Source organism: Marmota marmota, unplaced genomic scaffold (genome assembly GCF_001458135.2).
Source record: "Marmota marmota marmota unplaced genomic scaffold, marMar, whole genome shotgun sequence".
Lineage (NCBI taxonomy): Eukaryota > Metazoa > Chordata > Mammalia > Rodentia > Sciuridae > Marmota > Marmota marmota.
The window spans coordinates 434,033-452,185 of record NW_026000059.1 but is presented as its reverse complement, the minus strand read 5'-3'; the positions used below and the strand labels follow the sequence as shown (position 1 = coordinate 452,185).

Genomic DNA, 18,153 nt, shown 5'->3' with positions numbered 1-18,153 from the left:
CGGGTGGGAATGGGATCTGGGAAGGGACTCCCGGAGGGGACCTGGGAGGGGCCGGGGGACTGAGCCTGGGGCTGCTGACCTCCCCCGATGCCCGTGGTGGGGGGCAGGGAGGGTGGCTCTTGCGAGGGACGGAGGCTCAGCCGCAGCTCCACCGTGCGCCCGCGGGCAACAGCCCCTCCGTCTGCTGCTGCCGGAGCTCCATTCTGCTCTCTGCGCTGGGGCCAGGTGGCCGGAGGAATCTGCAGGGAGGTACTTTCCACGTGCCCCTCGAGTGTGAGATGCTCAAGGGCTTGGTTCTCGGGCTTAGAGACCAAAGCCTCACTTGCTCCACTGGTTGGTCTGTGTACAGAAAACATAACCGAACAGTTAGATCGGGGCGTTTGGCCGGACAGTGGGATGTCCAGTACACCATTAGGATCCCAGCACTTCCTCCTGAATGTCAACGGCAACGTAATGGAAAACTGAAGCCACCAACACGTTCCTATCACCAAAGAGCTCCCAAATAAACTTTCATTTAAAACACAACAAAAATGCTTGCAAAATATTTTCAAACCTAAATACGTCCCCAATTCCTTGAATTCGGCTTTTATTTAAAAAAAAAAAAAAAAGCTATATATATATTTTTTTATTTTTTTTAAATATAGCTATATGTAATAGCTATATGAATGCCCTATATCTGAAATAGGGTGGGTATTCTCAAACAACCATGTTTTTTATTTCAACGGGAGCAAGAATTTCCGACCAATCTTAAGTGACTGATGATGCAAGGAACCCTTTTAGAAGCTGTGCTTTCTTGAAAGGAATGACAGAGAAGCTGTTTGCTAAGCTCAGGAATATGTGTTTGGTCATCAGTGGACCCAGCCCAGGACTCTTGTGTAAAGAGAACGCACAGCAAGCGTCCTTGAGTCGCCAGGATTTATAATCTGAGATGGACTCCCTTCCACTTGAGCACTTTCCTTTTAGGATCTCTGAAGTCAAGCTCCTCCTCCTCCACTTAGCTAAGAGTCCCGAGCTGCTCTCTGCCGCCCTTAGGTTTTGACCTTACCCTTTTCCAGTTGGTTTTGCAAATTTGGGTCTGTGAGAAGAAGGGATGTCAGTTCAGGAGTCAAACACAGCCTCCTTCTGAAACTCTAAACTCTAACTGCTTTTGGAAGAGAAGTGTGGTTCACAGGGCAGCTGCTGCTGATGCCTTCATTCCTTACATTTGGAGGTTTTTCCAAGTAGCACAGGAGCTGTCCCTGCCCCTCTGTGCCTCCCTCAAAATGCAGGCTGACAGTGCAGGGCCATCAGCTGAAGAGGCTCCTGGCATTCTGCCTGTGACTTCCCAATGTCACACCCATTTGAAACACATACTCCAAACTTCGCATGTGACCAAAACAAAAAAAAAAAAAAAAAAAAAAATGCAGCGTTCTCTATGTAAGTAAATCTGAAAAGTTCCCTGGTGATATAGAATTTTTTTTAAAAAAATCTTTAAAAAATATTAAATTATATCCTTATGCAGGAGATAGTGAATATACTCTATCAAACGGAATATGAGGGGGCCAGAGAGTTTTAATTTAGGAAAGACTGGTATGGAAGTAGGTTGAGTCACTGTGAATGATGTTAGCAATCAGCTATGGAGCTGAGAGGAGGTGGTTTCCATTCCCTCCAGCCTGAGAGTCTGGAACCAGGCCAGGGGCCGATAAATGTTAGCCTTTCTTGGTAGCTGAAGCAAGATATATATATACATGAAGAAAAATCATAAAAGTTTGAAGGAGGGAGAGAGAAGTTAAATTTTAATGACTTATTTCTCTTCAGTCTACATAGGTATCCAATTTCACAATTTATACAACATGGTTAGAGGTACTCATTTAAAAATATTCTATCATTTTAATGAAATTTAAGATAATACAGACTTAATGGTAAAGGAGTGTTTAAAATCAGTCTTATCTGGCCACCTCTGGGCAAACATACAGAAAAGGTCAAACACTTGTCTGCTAGAGACAGATGGCAGACAAGAGTGAGAGAAACGGTTAAGGTAGGAGTCACTGCTCAGACCACAGAAGGAGCGATCGTGGCGATGATGGCGACTACCTCTGGGCTGATTTGAGTGTGAGTTCCTTTTTTATTCCACCAAGTATGTATTTTATAAAAAGTTAAAAAATACTTTAGAGAAAAATAATAATCACAGTAACTCCAGTTATTAAAAGTAGCAGTCTGCCTATTTCTGAAAGTAAGCGTGGCCAGGAGCAGCTTTGAAACATCAAGGACTTTCCCAGCAGTGGCCACCACAATCAGAACAGGGATTAGGAGTGGACTGGCCGACCACCAGTGTGGCCCAGATGATTGGGCCCTGGAGGGGCAAGCACCTTCAAAGGGAAAACGAGTGAAAAAGGTCGTTCCTTTTTTTGAATATCAGGGACAGAGATGGAAGTCGCAGGGCACGTCCCAGATTTGCACATGGTAGTGGCAAGCTGGGGCAGCACTTGATCACATTCCTGCTGGGTTCCTTCTACAAGTGAACGAGGTTTAATACATAAATGTTGTCCAAGGCCTTGACACAGAGCTTGATGAGCAAATACAAATCTGGTCCTAAGAATATTCTAGATTTCCTTTACTGTCACATATTTTGGCTGTGATGAGCCTGTATATACAGAAATGTCACTGAACTGATTGACTGCAGAGGAGGGTGCTCTATGCCATTGTTGTGTAGAGTCAAGGCACAACCTCGAGGGCTCTGGGATCCTGTGAGGAGTTCCCCGACATCTCCCAGAGGCCGTTCTGGGGAAGCCAGGGTCCTTTCTGAAGTCCTTATGATGATCATGGCTTCAATTGCAAAATCAGCACAGAATGTCCTGTGATTGTACCCTATAAAATTTGATGTGACAGTTTTTGTGATTGGCCTCAATGTTCTTTAATTTTGATGGTTAAAACTTTTACTGTACATTTTTAAGGAATACTGGTATTTGGAGACACCATATTCACAACTGACTTGCTCTGATAGCTAAAAATCTTTATTTTCATCATCTGCTTTGGACCATACCCAAATATTGATTTTACTGGAGGTCTTGAGAAGCAGAAATCTGGTGGTTTTAAAGTTTCCTGCTTGCTTCCCCCCTTCTCTTAGGTATCCTCTTTCTCTGAAATGTTTTGTAGTCCAATGGTTCAATGTAAACATTTTAAATTCATCTGGGAATCATAATCAGAGTGATCCTGATCCATCAGAAAATCTGAAAAGATTTTCTTGGAAAGAAATATTAAATTATGTTCAATATACTGAGCTTTCTAAGGAAGCAGTATAAAATAAAATCAAAAAGCTCGGTTGAACAGAATTCCCATTTTTCAAGCACACTGGTCTTTCTGTTTCACTGTGCTGGCCTCCCACAAAGCACCCAAGTCCTTCATCGGTCCCAGGGCATGTATGCAGTAGGGGCTTCAACTGTCCCCCTCCAGCTTCAGGAGAAAACACACAGTCCAACCCACCGGCATACCTTTTGATGAGCATCTGTAGGGAGTCCGTAATGCTCTCCATGAGCTGGATGACCTCGGGGTAGGTCAGGTCTGCACAAGCACTGCCATTGATGGACACCACCTCATCCCCCTCACACAGCCCGGCCCCAGAGGCTTTGCTCTGGCTTCGAATCTGGAGTGAAAACAGAGGCATCGTTACAGCCATGCAGCCTGTGGGTACCACACCAACACCCGCAGGAGACAGGCCACGTCTGCAGATGGCTCTGCCCTGTCAGCCACCTGTGGGTCTGGGGATATAGCTCAGTGGATAGAGAGCTGGCCTCAGGTTCAGTCCCCAGAACCAGGAAAAAAAAAATACAAACTGGCTCTCCTTTCCCCCCAGTGACACCCCAGCACCAGTCGCCTCTGTGCTGTGTGCCATATCACCCACCCTGGAGACCCCTGGAGAGCAGGGCTACGCTGGCAGCCACACAGCCCTCGTTCACAGAGGAGAGCAAGAAACAGGCCACGGGGCACCTGCCTCAATCATACAACAGAAGCAGAAAGTGGGCCAGTGAGGTGTCTAGACCACTACGCCCTGCCACCCGCGTCAGCCACCCGCGTCAGCAGCCTGAATTCTCTAGCACAGCCCCCTGAGCAAGGCGAGCCGGGGCACTTGGGGAGTGTGAGACCAGCCAGGTGGTGCCGAGAGTTGGGAGGCAGGGAGGCTGGAGAGGCCACAAGGCCCAGCCTGGTTCCTCCAAAGACTAGCCGCTTTTGTTGTGTTCCTCTTCTTCCACTTGCTATTCTAGAATCACGTATACATGGTCTTTAAAAATTGGAAAACATTCAGTCGGTATTATGGATGAACATATTCAAACTTTTGCAAGCTGTGAATTGACGGCACATCTAGGTGGGCTCACCGTGTAACCCCTCTGCTGGGAGCCATTAGCCAAGTAGGTATGACAATTTCCTTGCCAGCGTACCCCATGTTGCAGTGACATTGAATGTAGGTGACCTTGCTCAAGGACCAAGGCGGATTAGGGCGTTCCCGGTTTAGGTTCCAGGTTTAAGGTTTAAGATTATTCCTGCTGGGAATAGGGCGTATCCTGCTGCCTGAGTTCCCCTTGAGTTCTCACGGGATTCAGACAGTATATTTTGGAGATAGAAGCCCAGTGGAGGTGGATTTGGGCAGAGAACGTGGATTTCCCCAGAACGTGTTTGTAAAGTGCCGGTGACAGTTCGAGAATAAAGAGTTGCTGTTTGAATCTACAAGCTGTGTGGTGGCTCGTGATTGTGTGCCCAGCCAGACTGCGGCATTTGTGCCCAGCCAGACTGTGGCACCCCTCAAACCATCCCTTAGAGACCACATCCCACACCTCTCACATCAGACCGAGAGGAGCTGCTATCTGCAGAATGTCACATTCCCGTCCAGTGTCTCTCAACTCAATCATCACTAAGAGATAGCCACCAAACACTGCATTTCATTGCTTATCACTTTTTGATCGATGCCAGGAAAGATTTATTTTATGGCAACCAAGACAAAATCAAGATCTAATGCTTCTGGGAAATTCAACATTATCTGAACTTCACAGAATAGATCAGAAGGTTTGGGTGCACTCATTAAGTCGTGTGAATGATTCTGTGGCAGAATGGGAAAGCTCCTTTTCTGCTATTATCTATTCCTTTGCACCTCTCCCAGAACTGGAGAGAGAGAAGGTGCTGACTGGGTCTCCAGGAGCCTGACTTGAACTGTCATGCTGATTGCACACGTCACTGTCAGCAGACAAGTCTCAGGACCGGCAAGTTGGGAGAGGAGACACTTTCAGAGAGCCCTGGGGTCTCCAAAGAGGGCCTCCTGTGTGGGCCTGCTTCCTCTGCCGCCCCGCAGCTGTCACCGGAACTCCTGTGCTCTCCTGATTCTCTATGTCAGGCACTGGCAGAAAACCTCCTCACACCAACGAGATTTAACAAGCAGTCTCTCACCCACTGCCTCTGCTAGGTGTGCTCCTCAGACGTCACCAGCACAACAGTCAGACGGTCACTGGGAGGCCAGCAAGAGCAACACCTGCAGCACTAAGGTTTCAAATGAGTAAGTCAGGCTTCTAAGGAACCATGCAGAGCCTGGATCCCAGTCAGACTTCTAGGGACCACGCAGGGCCTGGATCCCAGTCAGACTTCTAGGGACCATGCAGAGCCTGGATCCCAGTCAGACTTCTAGGGACCATGCAGAGCCTGGATCCCAGTCAGACTTCTAGGGACCATGCAGAGCCTGGATCCCAGTCAGACTTCTAGGGACCATGCAGAGCCTGGATCCCAGTCAGACTTCTAGGGACCATGCAGAGCCTGGATCCCAGTCAGACTTCTAGGGACCATGCAGAGCCTGGATCCCAGTCAGACTTCTAGGGACCATGCAGAGCCTGGATCCCAGTCAGACTTCTAGGGACCATGCAGAGCCTGGATCCCAGTCAGACTTCTAGGGACCATGCAGAGCCTGGATCCCAGTCAGACTTCTAGGGACCATGCAGAGCCTGGATCCCAGTCAGACTTCTAGGGACCATGCAGAGCCTGGATCCCAGTCAGACTTCTAGGGACCATGCAGAGCCTGGATCCCAGTCAGACTTCTAGGGACCATGCAGAGCCTGGATCCCAGTCAGACTTCTAGGGACCATGCAGAGCCTGGATCCCAGTCAGACTTCTAGGGACCATGCAGAGCCTGGATCCCAGTCAGACTTCTAGGGACCACGCAGGGCCTGGATCCCAGTCAGACTTCTAGGGACCATGCAGAGCCTGGATCCCAGTCAGACTTCTAAGGACCACGCAGAGCCTGGATCCCAGTCAGACTTCTAGAGGACCACGCAGAGCCTGGATCCCAGTCAGACTTCTAGAGGACCACGCAGGGCCTGGATCCCAGTCAGACTTCTAGAGGACCACGCAGGGCCTGGATCCCAGTCAGACTTCTAGAGGACCACGCAGAGCCTGGATCCCAGTCAGACTTCTAGAGGACCGTGCAGGGCCTGGATCCCAGTCAGACTTCTAAGGACCACGCAGGGCCTGGATCCCAGTCAGACTTCTAGATGACCATGCAGGGCCTATGCTGGCAGATCTGGCGGGGCCTTCCTCTGGGGCAGCAGGTGCACCAGCAGCCTCTTCCTCCAGTCCAAGCGCGTGTCTGTTGCCTCGGGCTCCCCAGGTTTCTGACTCTGGCAGCATCGGGATCCCTTGGTCAGTGAGTCCCGCGGAGCTGCTGGAGCTCTCCTGGGGGCTTTCTGAACTCTGCCCTCTCGCTCCGTCCTAAAAGCTCCTACCACACCCCTGTCTGGCGAAAGTAGTCCAAGAGGTGTCTTATCCCTCCAACAAGCCTCGGACTGATGAGTCATGGGACTAAGGACAAGCAGACAAGGTAACAGGAAGAGGCTCCCATTTCTCAAACACAGAAAAGAAGGGGGGAGGGCTGCAGAGCCGCCATTTCAGGACAGAGGCAATGCAGGAAGCCTATCAGAGAGCTACAGAAGGCCATCTTCTTCTGAGAGCCAAGGAGGAGGGCAGAGGACCAGCAAAACCGAGGAGGACGAGGAGGGTCAGCCCTAAGAAGCCACTGCAGACGCCCAGCAGGGAGTCGGCGTGAGGAAGGAAAGCTCTGTGGAGGAGGCGCAGGGGAGTGGGACCATCCCCACAGGACAGCGCCTCAGGTGCTCTGGAGGGAGAGGAGGCAGCTCCCTGCAGCCACCCGCCTCCGCTGTGGGGGGCAGGGACAGGCACAGCTCCGTCCCAGTGCTGGTCTGACACAGCCCTGGGTGCCTGCTCAGCAGGACTGATGCCGAGGTCCAAGCTCACAAGCCCGCTCTCGGTGGAAGGGCAGGAGCGCTCCTGTTAATGTCACCAGCATGCCCAGATACTGGACAGGACTTTTCCTCTTGTGTGGACTTTACCCTTAGGAACCATAAAAGTAAAAGCATTCCTGGTAGCAGCTTTGGAAAGGCCCCTGGAGTCATCACGTCCCTGACAGGTGCAGGGCCCGCGGGCCGGGCCGCATGGAGTCTGCATACCAAGGAGATTGCAGAGGCACAGGCAGCCACAGCGGACCGCGACCCACAGCTGAGCTGGAAGACCAACAGGCACAAAGAAGGAAAGGCATCTCTGTTCCTTCCTCTCCCAGGAATGTAAACATCTGGCTCCCAGAAAAGCCAGGGCCAGCGCCTAGGCCGGACACGTCCCCGCCTACTGTCCAGTTGATTTAAACCATGAGAGTGCACAGGAGCCTGTGAACTAAGCAGATTCCTCTGAAAAACAGTGACAGTGAGTATGAAATAAGAAAGTGCCTGTAAAATTGGAACGACCTGATGGATAATCGATCCATTTAATCAGAGCTGGTAAGAAAAGGGCAGAAGTAGAAGTCACTATTTGGATTTCCAGAATCTCGGTTTGTTTGTGAACGGGACATTCAGCTTATAACTAAGTAATCACTATTCTAATAAGAGACCAGACACCTAAGGAATCTCTTAGCGAGCACCTGCTGTCTTCCAGGGCCAGGCCCCGGGCGCTGAGGCCCACTAACGCCCACTGGAGCCGGTGCGCCCTGGGAGCAGGGTCTGCCTAGCCACCTTTACCTAACCCTCATACCCTCTGGTTTGGGTTTCCAGAAGAAGGGAAATGGAGAGAGAAACACGGGTCCATGCAGGAGGAGGTCACGCCTACGCCAAGGCCAGGGCCACGACCGTGGCGAAAACACTCTGGGGCCGTTCCCCAAGGCCTGAAAGCTCCGGCACACCCAGAGGGACACAGCGTCTCCACTGAACCCCAGCAGATCAAAGGGCATTAAAGATAGTGACCCCAAGTCATCCCCAGTACAGAGGGAACTGAGTGCAGTGGTCAGGCTCGGAAGGGGCAGCTCACAGGCTAAAGCACAGGTTCTTCCCTGTGAGGGTAGAGCTGACCTGAGACCTCATCCCGGAGGTAAGGGACAGAGGGGAGCGCACAGGAGGCACCTCACTCGCACCAGCGCTCCCTCGTTTACAGCCTGCGGAGCAGAGCTGGGCTGCACTCTGTGCTCCGCGGCACCACCTGGGGCCTCGGCCCGGGCGGCCAGTGTGGTGCTCTGACTGAGTGCTTCCTGTGCCCGCACCACCTGTCTATTGGATGCCCTGCTCTTCCTGGCTCTAGACACCTCAACTCTCCTGCCTGATCAGACCAGATGTGGCAGTTCGTCCTTCCATTTTGTTCATGAATAAAACTATAAAGAAAATAGATTAATGGGAAGGCGTGCTCCACACAGCCAGAGTGCAGACTTGTGGAGCCCTGTCAGCCCCGCCGTCCTGCTCAGGACCAAGCCGCCAGTAACCTGGCACTCTCTGGACGCTGCCAGGCCTCAGTGACCTCCTCCGGATTCCTGCAGCTCACACACGTGTACACACGCGCACGAGGCTAGCTACGGTGCTCCCATTTGGAGGGAGCTGTGTGAAGCGGCCACTGGGGTTGAATGAGGCAGTTAGCAGAGCAGGCTGACCACTGTCACACTCAGCTGTAGTCCAAGGAATCCAGTCCCACGTGCCGGACACTGGGAGAGGAGAGAATGGGCCAAGACATCGCTAACAACATCCTCACGTAGCTGGGACAGTAGTCGCTTCCTCAGCCAGTGTGCAGTGGGGGATGTCAGGATCCCCAGGACCCCTCAGAATCACCCCAGGATGTAGCAGCGCCGGTGGCCTGTCCACCTCTGCCCTGCTCCATCCACACAGGTGGCAACTCAGGAGGGAAGTCGTGGCACAGTGCTATCGTCCCTGCCAACTTGGGGCCTCCACCTCCCTGCGACAGCGGCTCTCGGGTCACTGATGAAAACTGAGGTCATCGGTGTTATTATGACTAATGATCATTACTGGTGTCCCCACTCCTCCTAGAGGGCCGGCCGTTTGCAGACTGGGCTTGGAGATTCACTGGCCTGAGGGACAGGGGCTCTGCGTGACGAGCACCCCTGGAGCCTCGGGTGTCTGGGTTGGAGGGGTTCTGTCCCAGTCCTGAGCTGACCCCTCCGGAGCCCACCACTTCCTGTTTATTCTTCTCAGTCTCTTTCAGGTGTGAGGCTGTTTTGAAGAATTGATGAGGAACCGCCACTCAGGGTGGATTCAGGAAAGGACTGGCTCTGCGGGCAGTTGGACATCAGGGACCACTTGGGTTTCCCTGCGAAGGCAGCTGTCCTGTCCTGACCCCATGTGCATAGCTGCGCCTGACCGTCACTCCACTCCAACCTCGTCCTCAGGCCCCACGAGTTAAGTCACAAGCGAAGAGTAAAACTTGGGTTTGCCGTGGAGAGGCATGGCTGCAGTCAGGAGGTGGACACACCCAGGGGCAGAGGCAGCGCCACCATGCTGCTGACCTGGCGTGATTGTCTCCCAGGTGCATGTGAACTAGGCTGCAGAGAGGCCCAGATCCTGCACTTGAGGAAGGGAAGCTGCCAGGCCAGGTGCTGCTGTCCATGAGTGTCCTGCTGGTGTGCCCAGGGTGGCTGACACACTGCCCCTGCTCACGGCTGGGTGAGGATGGCCTGCAGGAGTGTCTTCGTCTTGCCTACAGAGCTGGTGCAGCCCCAGGGAAGCCCAAGGGGCAGGCCAGAGCCTGGCACCCCCCACCTGCCCGAGGTCTGTGTGGGTGGACATGGAGATGCCCTTGGAGCTAGAGTCTGCTCATGCTGTTCGTCTGATTAGTTAGCTAATTACACCAGGTGAGAGCTGGCTGTCTGGTGAGCCAGGTGGGCAGCAGGCCCTGGAGTGCAGTCATGAAGGAGGCCCGCAGAGGCGGACGTTCTAGACAGATAAGAAAGAAGAGGACTGCAGCCCAGATTGCCCACTGCTGAGACTCGAGCAGCAGTCCAATGGGAGCTTACAGCCGGCCTCGGCCTCAAGGAGGAGGGTGGGCGTTGTCCGTGGGAGGGCCAGGCAGAGCCCAGCACAACACAGTGCTGGATGCTCAGCTAGTACAGGCTGGAGGAGACTGCCCATCAACACAGGCCTCCAGCAGAGTGCCGGACACCACCACTGCAGGTGAGCGGCCGAGCGGAAGCCCCGGCCCTGCCCCCCAAGTGAGGTCAGACCTGCCCAAAAGTCTGCCCCACACATGCTCTGCACACACACTGGGGTGGGCACAGTGCTGGTGTGGTGGCCCTCACACCACTGAGGCCGCCAAGGCAGTGGGCAGGGACCACAGCGAGCATCAGCTCCAGGCCTGTCAAAATGCAGAAACCCAGCGCTGCCCTTCTGCCCTGGAAGCTGGTGGTGGCCACTGCAGCTGGGCACCTGCACGTGCACCTGCCCTCTGGGGCACTTCCAGGGCTGCTGTGGGCATAGCATGTCATCATCCTGAGCAGACGTCAGGGAAGCAGGTCGCAGCCAACTGTGTGTGCATGTGGGTGTGTGAGAGTGCAAGTGTGTGAATGTGTGCATGTGAGTTGCTGTGTGTGGGTGCATGTTAGTGCACGTGCAAGTGTGTGAGTGTGTGCATGTGAGTTGCTGCGTGTGGGTGCATGTTAGTGCCCGTGTGAGAGTGTGTGTGTGTGAGTGCGTGCGTGTGAGTGCGTGCGTGTGTGATGATCAGATCATCACTGGGTGACTGAGTGGCTTTCTTCTAGGGGACCCCCTTCCTGTTATTAACTTTATTCAAACTCAGGTAATGACACTTCAAAGAGGCGGGATGGGGAGTCGGGTCCTTGTTTTGTGGGTTCCCGCGGGGCCCTCTCACCGTGAGACGAAGACCCCCTCAGCAGAGGCAGCCGGTGGGCCGTGAACACCAGCACTCCGTGAGAAAGCCAGGACCCATCTCCTCCCGAGCAGACCATGCTTGCCCACAGCTGGCCCCTCGAGGGCTCCGTCCATGCACAAGCAACACAGTCAAGTCCAGCTTAACTGTAATTCTTATTCATTCTCTCCCCATCACAAAATTTGCCATGCTGAAAACAGGGGTTTCCATTTGTTCTTGATTTTCGTTTGAAACTATGATGAAATTTCAATCTCCTCTTTATTGTTACATAAAATTGAAGCGAAGAAATAGAATTGCCAGGTTCTTGTTTTATAGGAAAAACCACCTACACAATAATTAAATTAGCTGTAGATAATATGGCATCTTGTCATAGTTAAGTGGATCGAATGGCAATATGTGAAGTTTTTAACATTCAATCTAACTCAAGCCAACTGTACAGCAGCGTATGCAAATCATGTTTCAAAGGACAAACATTAATTTCTTGAGACAAGACTTTCAAAGTTTGAAAAAGTGTTTATAAAACAAAATTTGGGTGATGCTGAGTTTCCTCTTCTTGCTACAGAACCACCTGGATTTGGGTGAAATCTTCCCAGTGAGTGGCTTGGCCACCGTCTTAACAGCCTAACGTGGAAAGCTGCTCCTCGTTAGCCTCGCTCACACTCAGTGAGTCAGCTCATTGGATGCATGCCGTAGAGACCAGGTGTGAGACAGGGAAAGATGGTTCAGAGGAGAGATGACTGGGACCAGCGAGCCTGCAGGTTTCACGGCTCTACCCACTCAGGCGAAGCCTTGCTCCTGCACAGCCCCAGGAGGAGGGCGGCCGTGGCCCCCACGGGTCCCACAGTCACAGTGAGTGTCCCCAGGACCACAGGGAGACTGCACCCAGCCCAGATGTGGACTAAGCCCAGCTGGGTGCCAGGCCCTGGGCAGGTCCTGAAGGAACCTCTGTCTTCTCCGTCAGCGTATGGAACCCCCCCTCCCTTGGAACACGACCAGGCACCTCACACACTCTCCCAGACACACCCGTGCTACATTCCTGGGGCTGAACAGGGCCCCCTCAGACCTGGGCCGTGTGCTCTCTTCGTCCATCAGTGGATCAGCAGGTGGCTCCCCTCCCTGGCCACTGGGAAGAGTGCCCACAGGGAGTGCAGGTGTCTCCAGCAACTCATCCCGTTCCCCAGTGTGTGGCCTGCAGCGGGTCTCGGGGCACAGGGTGGCTCTGTGGTCTCCTGCTGACCCACCTTCCCACAGTGTGCCAGGCCAGACTCTCGGGATGCTCCTTCTCTATCCCTCTGTCTCTCTGAAGAGAAATGCCTAGGAGGCTGGCAGCAGTGGCGGTCACATCTCCCCAGCCAGCGGAATGACAAGTACATGGATGTCATGGTGTGGATGTGAGGTGTCCCCTAAAAGCTCACGGGTGAGGCAGGAAAGATGGTTCAGAGGAGAGCTGACTGGGCTGTGAGAGTCTTAACCCAATCCGTGAATCAGTGCCCTGATAGGGATGAACTGAGTGGTGACTGAAGAGGAGGGTGTGGCTGGGGAGGTGGGAGTTGGAGCGACGCTCTGGAGAGTGGAGTCTCTCTCTGCTTCCTGATCACCATGTGAGCTGCTGCCCTCCACCACACACTCCGCCATGATGTTCAGCCTCACCTCGAGCCCTGAAAAATGGAGCCTGTCTTCTATGGACTGAGACCTCTGAAACCGTGAGCCCACAAATAAGGTTTCCCTCCTCTGCAGTTGTGCTGGCTGGGTCATTTAGTCACAGCAGTGAAAAAGATTGACTAAAACATCCGCTAAGTGAGAGCATGGAAGAGGAGGGTCAGGGCTCAGCACACCAGCCCCAGAGACCCTTCTTCCTCACCTGCCTTAGGGAGCAACTAAAGACTAGGCCACAGAGAACTCGGAGCAAAGGAGGCCTGGGATCCAGGAAACGGGCGTCCCTCGGGAGGACGGGATTCCCAGGAGGATCACAGAGGGATCTAGGAAATAGGGGTGTCCCTCAGGAGGAGGGGGGGTTCCCAGGAAGATCATGGAGGGACCCAGGAAACAAGGGTGTCCCTCGGGAGGAGGGGGGTGGGTCCCAGTAAGATCACAGAAGGATCCAGGAAACAGGGGTGTCCCTCGGGAAGAGGGGGTGATTCCCAGGAAGATCACAGAGGGATCTAGGAAACAGGGGTGTCCCTCGGGAGGAGGGGGTTTCCAGGAGGATCACGGAGGGAGATTCCTCAAGACAGCTGTGTCCTGGGCAGAGACCCGCCAAGGTACAAGCATGCCAGAAGACAGGAGAAGTCGGCCGAGGCAGACGGCCTCACTGGGGCTTCTGTTACACCTCAAGGGTCAGGGGGCTAATTAGAGGGCGGAGAGCATTTGGGATAAATTAGCCATGAGACCAGAAAGGAAGGACGGTGAGGACAGGGAAAGTCAGGGCCCCTCACCCCAGGCTCCGAAGAGAACCTCAGCCTGAAGTCGACTCCCTCGGGGTCCAAGCCGCCTCCATGTCGGGTGCATGGGGCTGGGGACACTGAGCGCTCCAGGCCGGCCGGGTCAGATGACCGAGTCTGGTCCTCCCCTGCATGGTGCTGTGCAGATGGACAATGAGAGCACAGGCAGGGAGGCAGAAACCAGAAGGAAGAGTGCGTCCTTTAAGGAGGCAGCCCCTGGGGTCCAACGAGAGGCTTTGCACAGGAAGCCCCCCTGGCCACCGCACTCTTTAGTGGATGCGCGTAGCTTTGGTAGAGTGAAAGACGGTATGAAGACACCACGCTTTCCCCCAGGCTCCCATGCTCACCCTCTGGTTCCCAGGTGTCCTGGCCTTGAGAAGCAGTGAACTCACATGTAGGCCTGCACCGAGGTCGTCTGGTCTCACTGCGCCCTGTAGAGTGCTGGGTGGACTCGGTTGAGACACAAGGGAAGGCGCAGCCAGGCCACGTCCTGTGTGCACTCTCTGGGCCACTCAAGGGAAGCATGGCTTTTGTGCAGGTCTCAACTGCAGTGCTAGCCTCAAGCTCGGTGCTCACAAGGGCTGGGGTGGGGGAGCCCTGAGGCCAGGTGACGCTCAGAGCCCCTCCTTCCTCCCCTCTGGGTAAGGCCAAAGGCCCCAGGGCCAGCACACCTGCAGGCAGGGCCTGGGTCAGTGGACACCCAGGACACTCCCCCAGGGCACAAAGCAAGAAGACCACGGGCCAAACGGAGGCAGACAGAGGGGCTGTGGGCAAGGACCCGCCCCCAGGGCTGCGTGTGGCTCCACTCTCCTCGGAAACCCCGGTCTGAGTGCAAAGCCAGTGTCCACTGCAGGGTGCCTAGAGCGCCCGACAAGGCGCACACAGGAGTTGGGAGGCAGAAGGAGAGACCAGGAGCAGACCAGGACCCACCAGGGACAGAGCTGGGTCCTGAGCACAGGGACACTCATTCTGATTCTCTCAAACGGCTCTGTCCACCTCCCTCCCCTTCCTCCTGGACTCCAGCCCTGGCAGGTGGACCCCAGGGGTCACAGGCCCAGAATGCAGCTCAGCACAGTGCCCAGAAGGTGCCCTCCTGTGAGCGGCCAGTAGCTCAGTGACCAAGGTGGGGATGGCGGGGCTGGGCAGTGGGCAGTTGTAAGTGTGCACATGTGCACACACTCTGACTCTCCCATGGCCCCTGGCTGTCGTGAAGAACTCTTCCTCAGTGTGGACGTGGCAGGGAGGTGAGAACCTGGGTCGGCCAGCTCAGGGGTCTCACTGGTCAGCAAGGCTGTGGTGTTGAGGCAGAGAAAGGCGGCATGGGGAGGACCGCCTGGTCCAGGACGGGGGAGGCAGGCTGGGCCAAGGTGGCCTTTCTTAGTGAGGACAGTTGCTCATGTCACGCATGCCCGTTGGGGTCAGGGCCTTGCTCCTGTCACTCCCTGAGCAGCAGTCCTGCAGGCAGGGCAGGTGAGTGATAATGACCCCTTTCCCACGGTGGCCAGTGCCCTCCATGGCTTACTGAAGGAGCCTTGCTCCTCTGCCAGGTAGATCCGTGCCTGGGGCTCCTGTCCACATAGAGGACCACTCCACAGAGTGCGGTCATTCGCCTTTGTGGAGGGAAATGGCTTTTTGGGCCAAAGCTTGGTGGCACTCAACATCTCCACCTCAAAACCTTTCAACTGCACCTGGCAACAGAGCCAGCCCAGGGCCATGCTGTGTGGAAGAAAACGGTCCCCTGGTCCAGAACCTGCCCCGTGTCCCATAGTGCCCACCCGTCCTCCAGTCCTGTGCACCCAAGGTCCTTCCCACTACCTCTGGGGCTCTCGAGGCAGAGGGGTCCCTAGGTGGGCTCAGGAAACTGGTCCAGGCCTCTCTTCTGGGTCTCAGGGTTGTAGCTGTTAGATGAAGTGTCATCTGAGCTCCCAAGGTGACTCCCTGCAGAACGGGAGTCCCAGAACCCCATCATCCCACACAGAAGGCCAGGAGTGACAGAGCCTTGTCTCCCGCACCCCTGCCATTGGGGGCCAGGACCTCACACTCTCTACAGCAGACAGAGCTAAGTCTGCCATGTCCTGAACCCCAAGGTCACATTGTCAACAGTGGCCAGCTGAACTGGACCTCCCACCAGAACCTTACAGAGCTATAGGGTGAGGAGAATGATACCTGGACACCTTAGTCTTCAGAAAACAGCTGACCCAGAGAGGTTAAGCTCTCTGCTCAAGGGTTGCACAGCCAGTTTTGTGGCTGACAGTTCAGACCCCAAGGACCTTAACTCCTTTCCAATGTTCCTTGGAAAGAAATAAATTGGATTTGTGAATTTTGAACCAAGCATGGAAACACCAGTCAATGCACATTTACAAGAAGATTGTGATAAACAGATATGCAAACATTTTGGTTTAATCTTTTGTTTACCAAAGTCCTCTGGATCCTAAGAAACAAAAATCATGCTTTCTAAAAGTTCTCTATTAATTTTCTCATCCGCCAAACACACAGAATAATGTCTAAAACATTCAAGATAATGTAATTCTTTTGTGTTTGTTCACCAAAAAGAAAACTTGCCTTTCCAACGTGACTCATGCCTGGTGTTCAGAGTGGCTCACCCGCCTGTCTATGAGCTGCCTGCTGAATTCACACTCTGAGCAACCCAACAGACGCAGAGGACATGCCCCTGCCGGTGAGGGTGCTGGATAAATATATGAATCAGTTCAGAGCTTTGTGATCCCCCGTGACTGATACAGACTCAGGACAGCTGGCCGAGCCCTGCATGACCCGAGCTGAGGAGCAGAAGATGGACATGGGCAGGGCACCCCCACTCTTCTTCAGAAGCCTCACACGGGCTCCTCCAGGAACCGGCTCCTCTCCTGCGCCCAGCCGGAGCTCCATGGAGGAGCCAGGGACACAGAAGATCTTGGCAAGAAGGGAGGGGTCAGCCTGCTGAGAGCAAACTCCAAAATCCACAAGGAACGAATGAGAACAGAAACACTCAGTTCCCTGCTATAGATGGACTGAGAACAGCCAGGGTGACCAGAGGGAAGTTCTCAACGTCTCAAGAAAGAATGTGCCTTTCTGAGCAGGCTGTCCAGAAATGGAAATAAGAGTCAGAGGCAAGCAGTGCCCATAAAAGTACTGCCGAGCCGGGAGGAGGATAGCGGAAGGACTGAACCACTGCCCAGGTCCTGGGATGTTCCTGTCTATCACCACGGAGGTTTCTCTCCCTGGGCACAGGCCTGCTCCCTTGAGTGTACTTATGTAGTTTCTGCAGGCTGTTCAGACGTAGTGAGCAGGTGTGGAACCCTCTACATCCTAAGTGCTGTGTGTCAGAGGCCGCAGTGGGTTCCACATGTGGCACGGCCACTCTGGGTGTGAGCAGACCATGTGCCCTGTAGCCCAGAGAGAGTGACTACACTGCCAAGGCCCCCGCTGGTGTCTGAAGTGGTATATGGTTGACAGGAGTCTTAACCAGGAGACCAGACAGGGACCAGGGCTCCGAGCAGAGCAGCAGTGCTTGGCACTGACAGTGTGAATAGCTGGGTCCATGCACAGCCCCACAAGCACAAGAGGGCAGAGGAGGAGCAGAGGTGGGAATCCCCAAGGAGACTGTCGATGGTGTGTCCCAGGTGAGGAGCTCCCCTGCAGGGTAGCACAGACAACCAGGATGGTGTTTACCAAATATCCTGAGTGTTGTCGTCAAAGGAATGGAGACAGGCATGTGCAAATAGCAAGGAAGGTGGATGGACAGAGGGATGGAAAAATGGGTAGGTAGATGAAGGACAGATACACAGATGACAAACGAGAGATGGATAGGTAGATGAGAGATGACAGATAATGATGAATAATAGATGATAGATACATGACAGATAGGTATGACAGATGAGATATGGAAAGATGGATACATGGATTATATGTGACAGATGGATACATAGATGATGATGGAGAGATGGATACATGGATTATAGACGGAGAGATGGTTACATGGATAACAGACGGAGGCGGGAGAGATGATACATGGAAGACTGAGGGAGAGATGGATACATGGATGACAGACGGAGAGATGGATACATGGATAAGAGAGGGAGAGATGGATCCATGTGAGAGATGGAGAGATGGATACATAGATGATAGATGACAGATGGATACATAGATGATAGATGAAAGATAGATGATAGGTTGGTTGAGGATAGATGGATAGATAGATGGTAGACAGCTAGGTAGATGGTGGATAGATAGGTGGTAGGTAGATAAGTAGACTAAAGAAAGAAGGCATTTGTAGAAGAACAGACCAGCACTGCGCAATGGAAACACAATATGAACCACAAATATAAGCCCCTTGTGTAATTTCAAGCTCTCCTGTAGCAACATATAAAACATGTATGATTTCTGATGTGCCATCTTCTTCCCACGTGCCCATCTATCCATCATCTACCTTTCATCTATCATCCATGCATCCATCTGTCATCTTTCACCAATGTGCGGCCCTCTCACATGTCATCAGCATGGAGTGGCACTGAGTGAGTCCACACTGAGTTCATGC

General features: G+C 53.4%; 1 protein-coding gene across 1 annotated transcript in view; it reads right to left on the bottom strand.

The window, feature by feature from the left end:
* Nucleotides 1-18,153, bottom strand: part of LOC107160616 (synaptopodin-2) — a 91,908-nt gene that overhangs the window by 2,419 nt on the left and 71,336 nt on the right. The window contains exons 2-3 of the mRNA XM_048813932.1: nt 3,471-3,622; nt 6-339 (exon numbers count right to left, since the gene is read on the bottom strand). Of these exons, the coding sequence (XP_048669889.1) occupies nt 6-339; nt 3,471-3,622 (486 nt within the window). The remainder of the gene's footprint in view (nt 1-5; nt 340-3,470; nt 3,623-18,153) is intronic.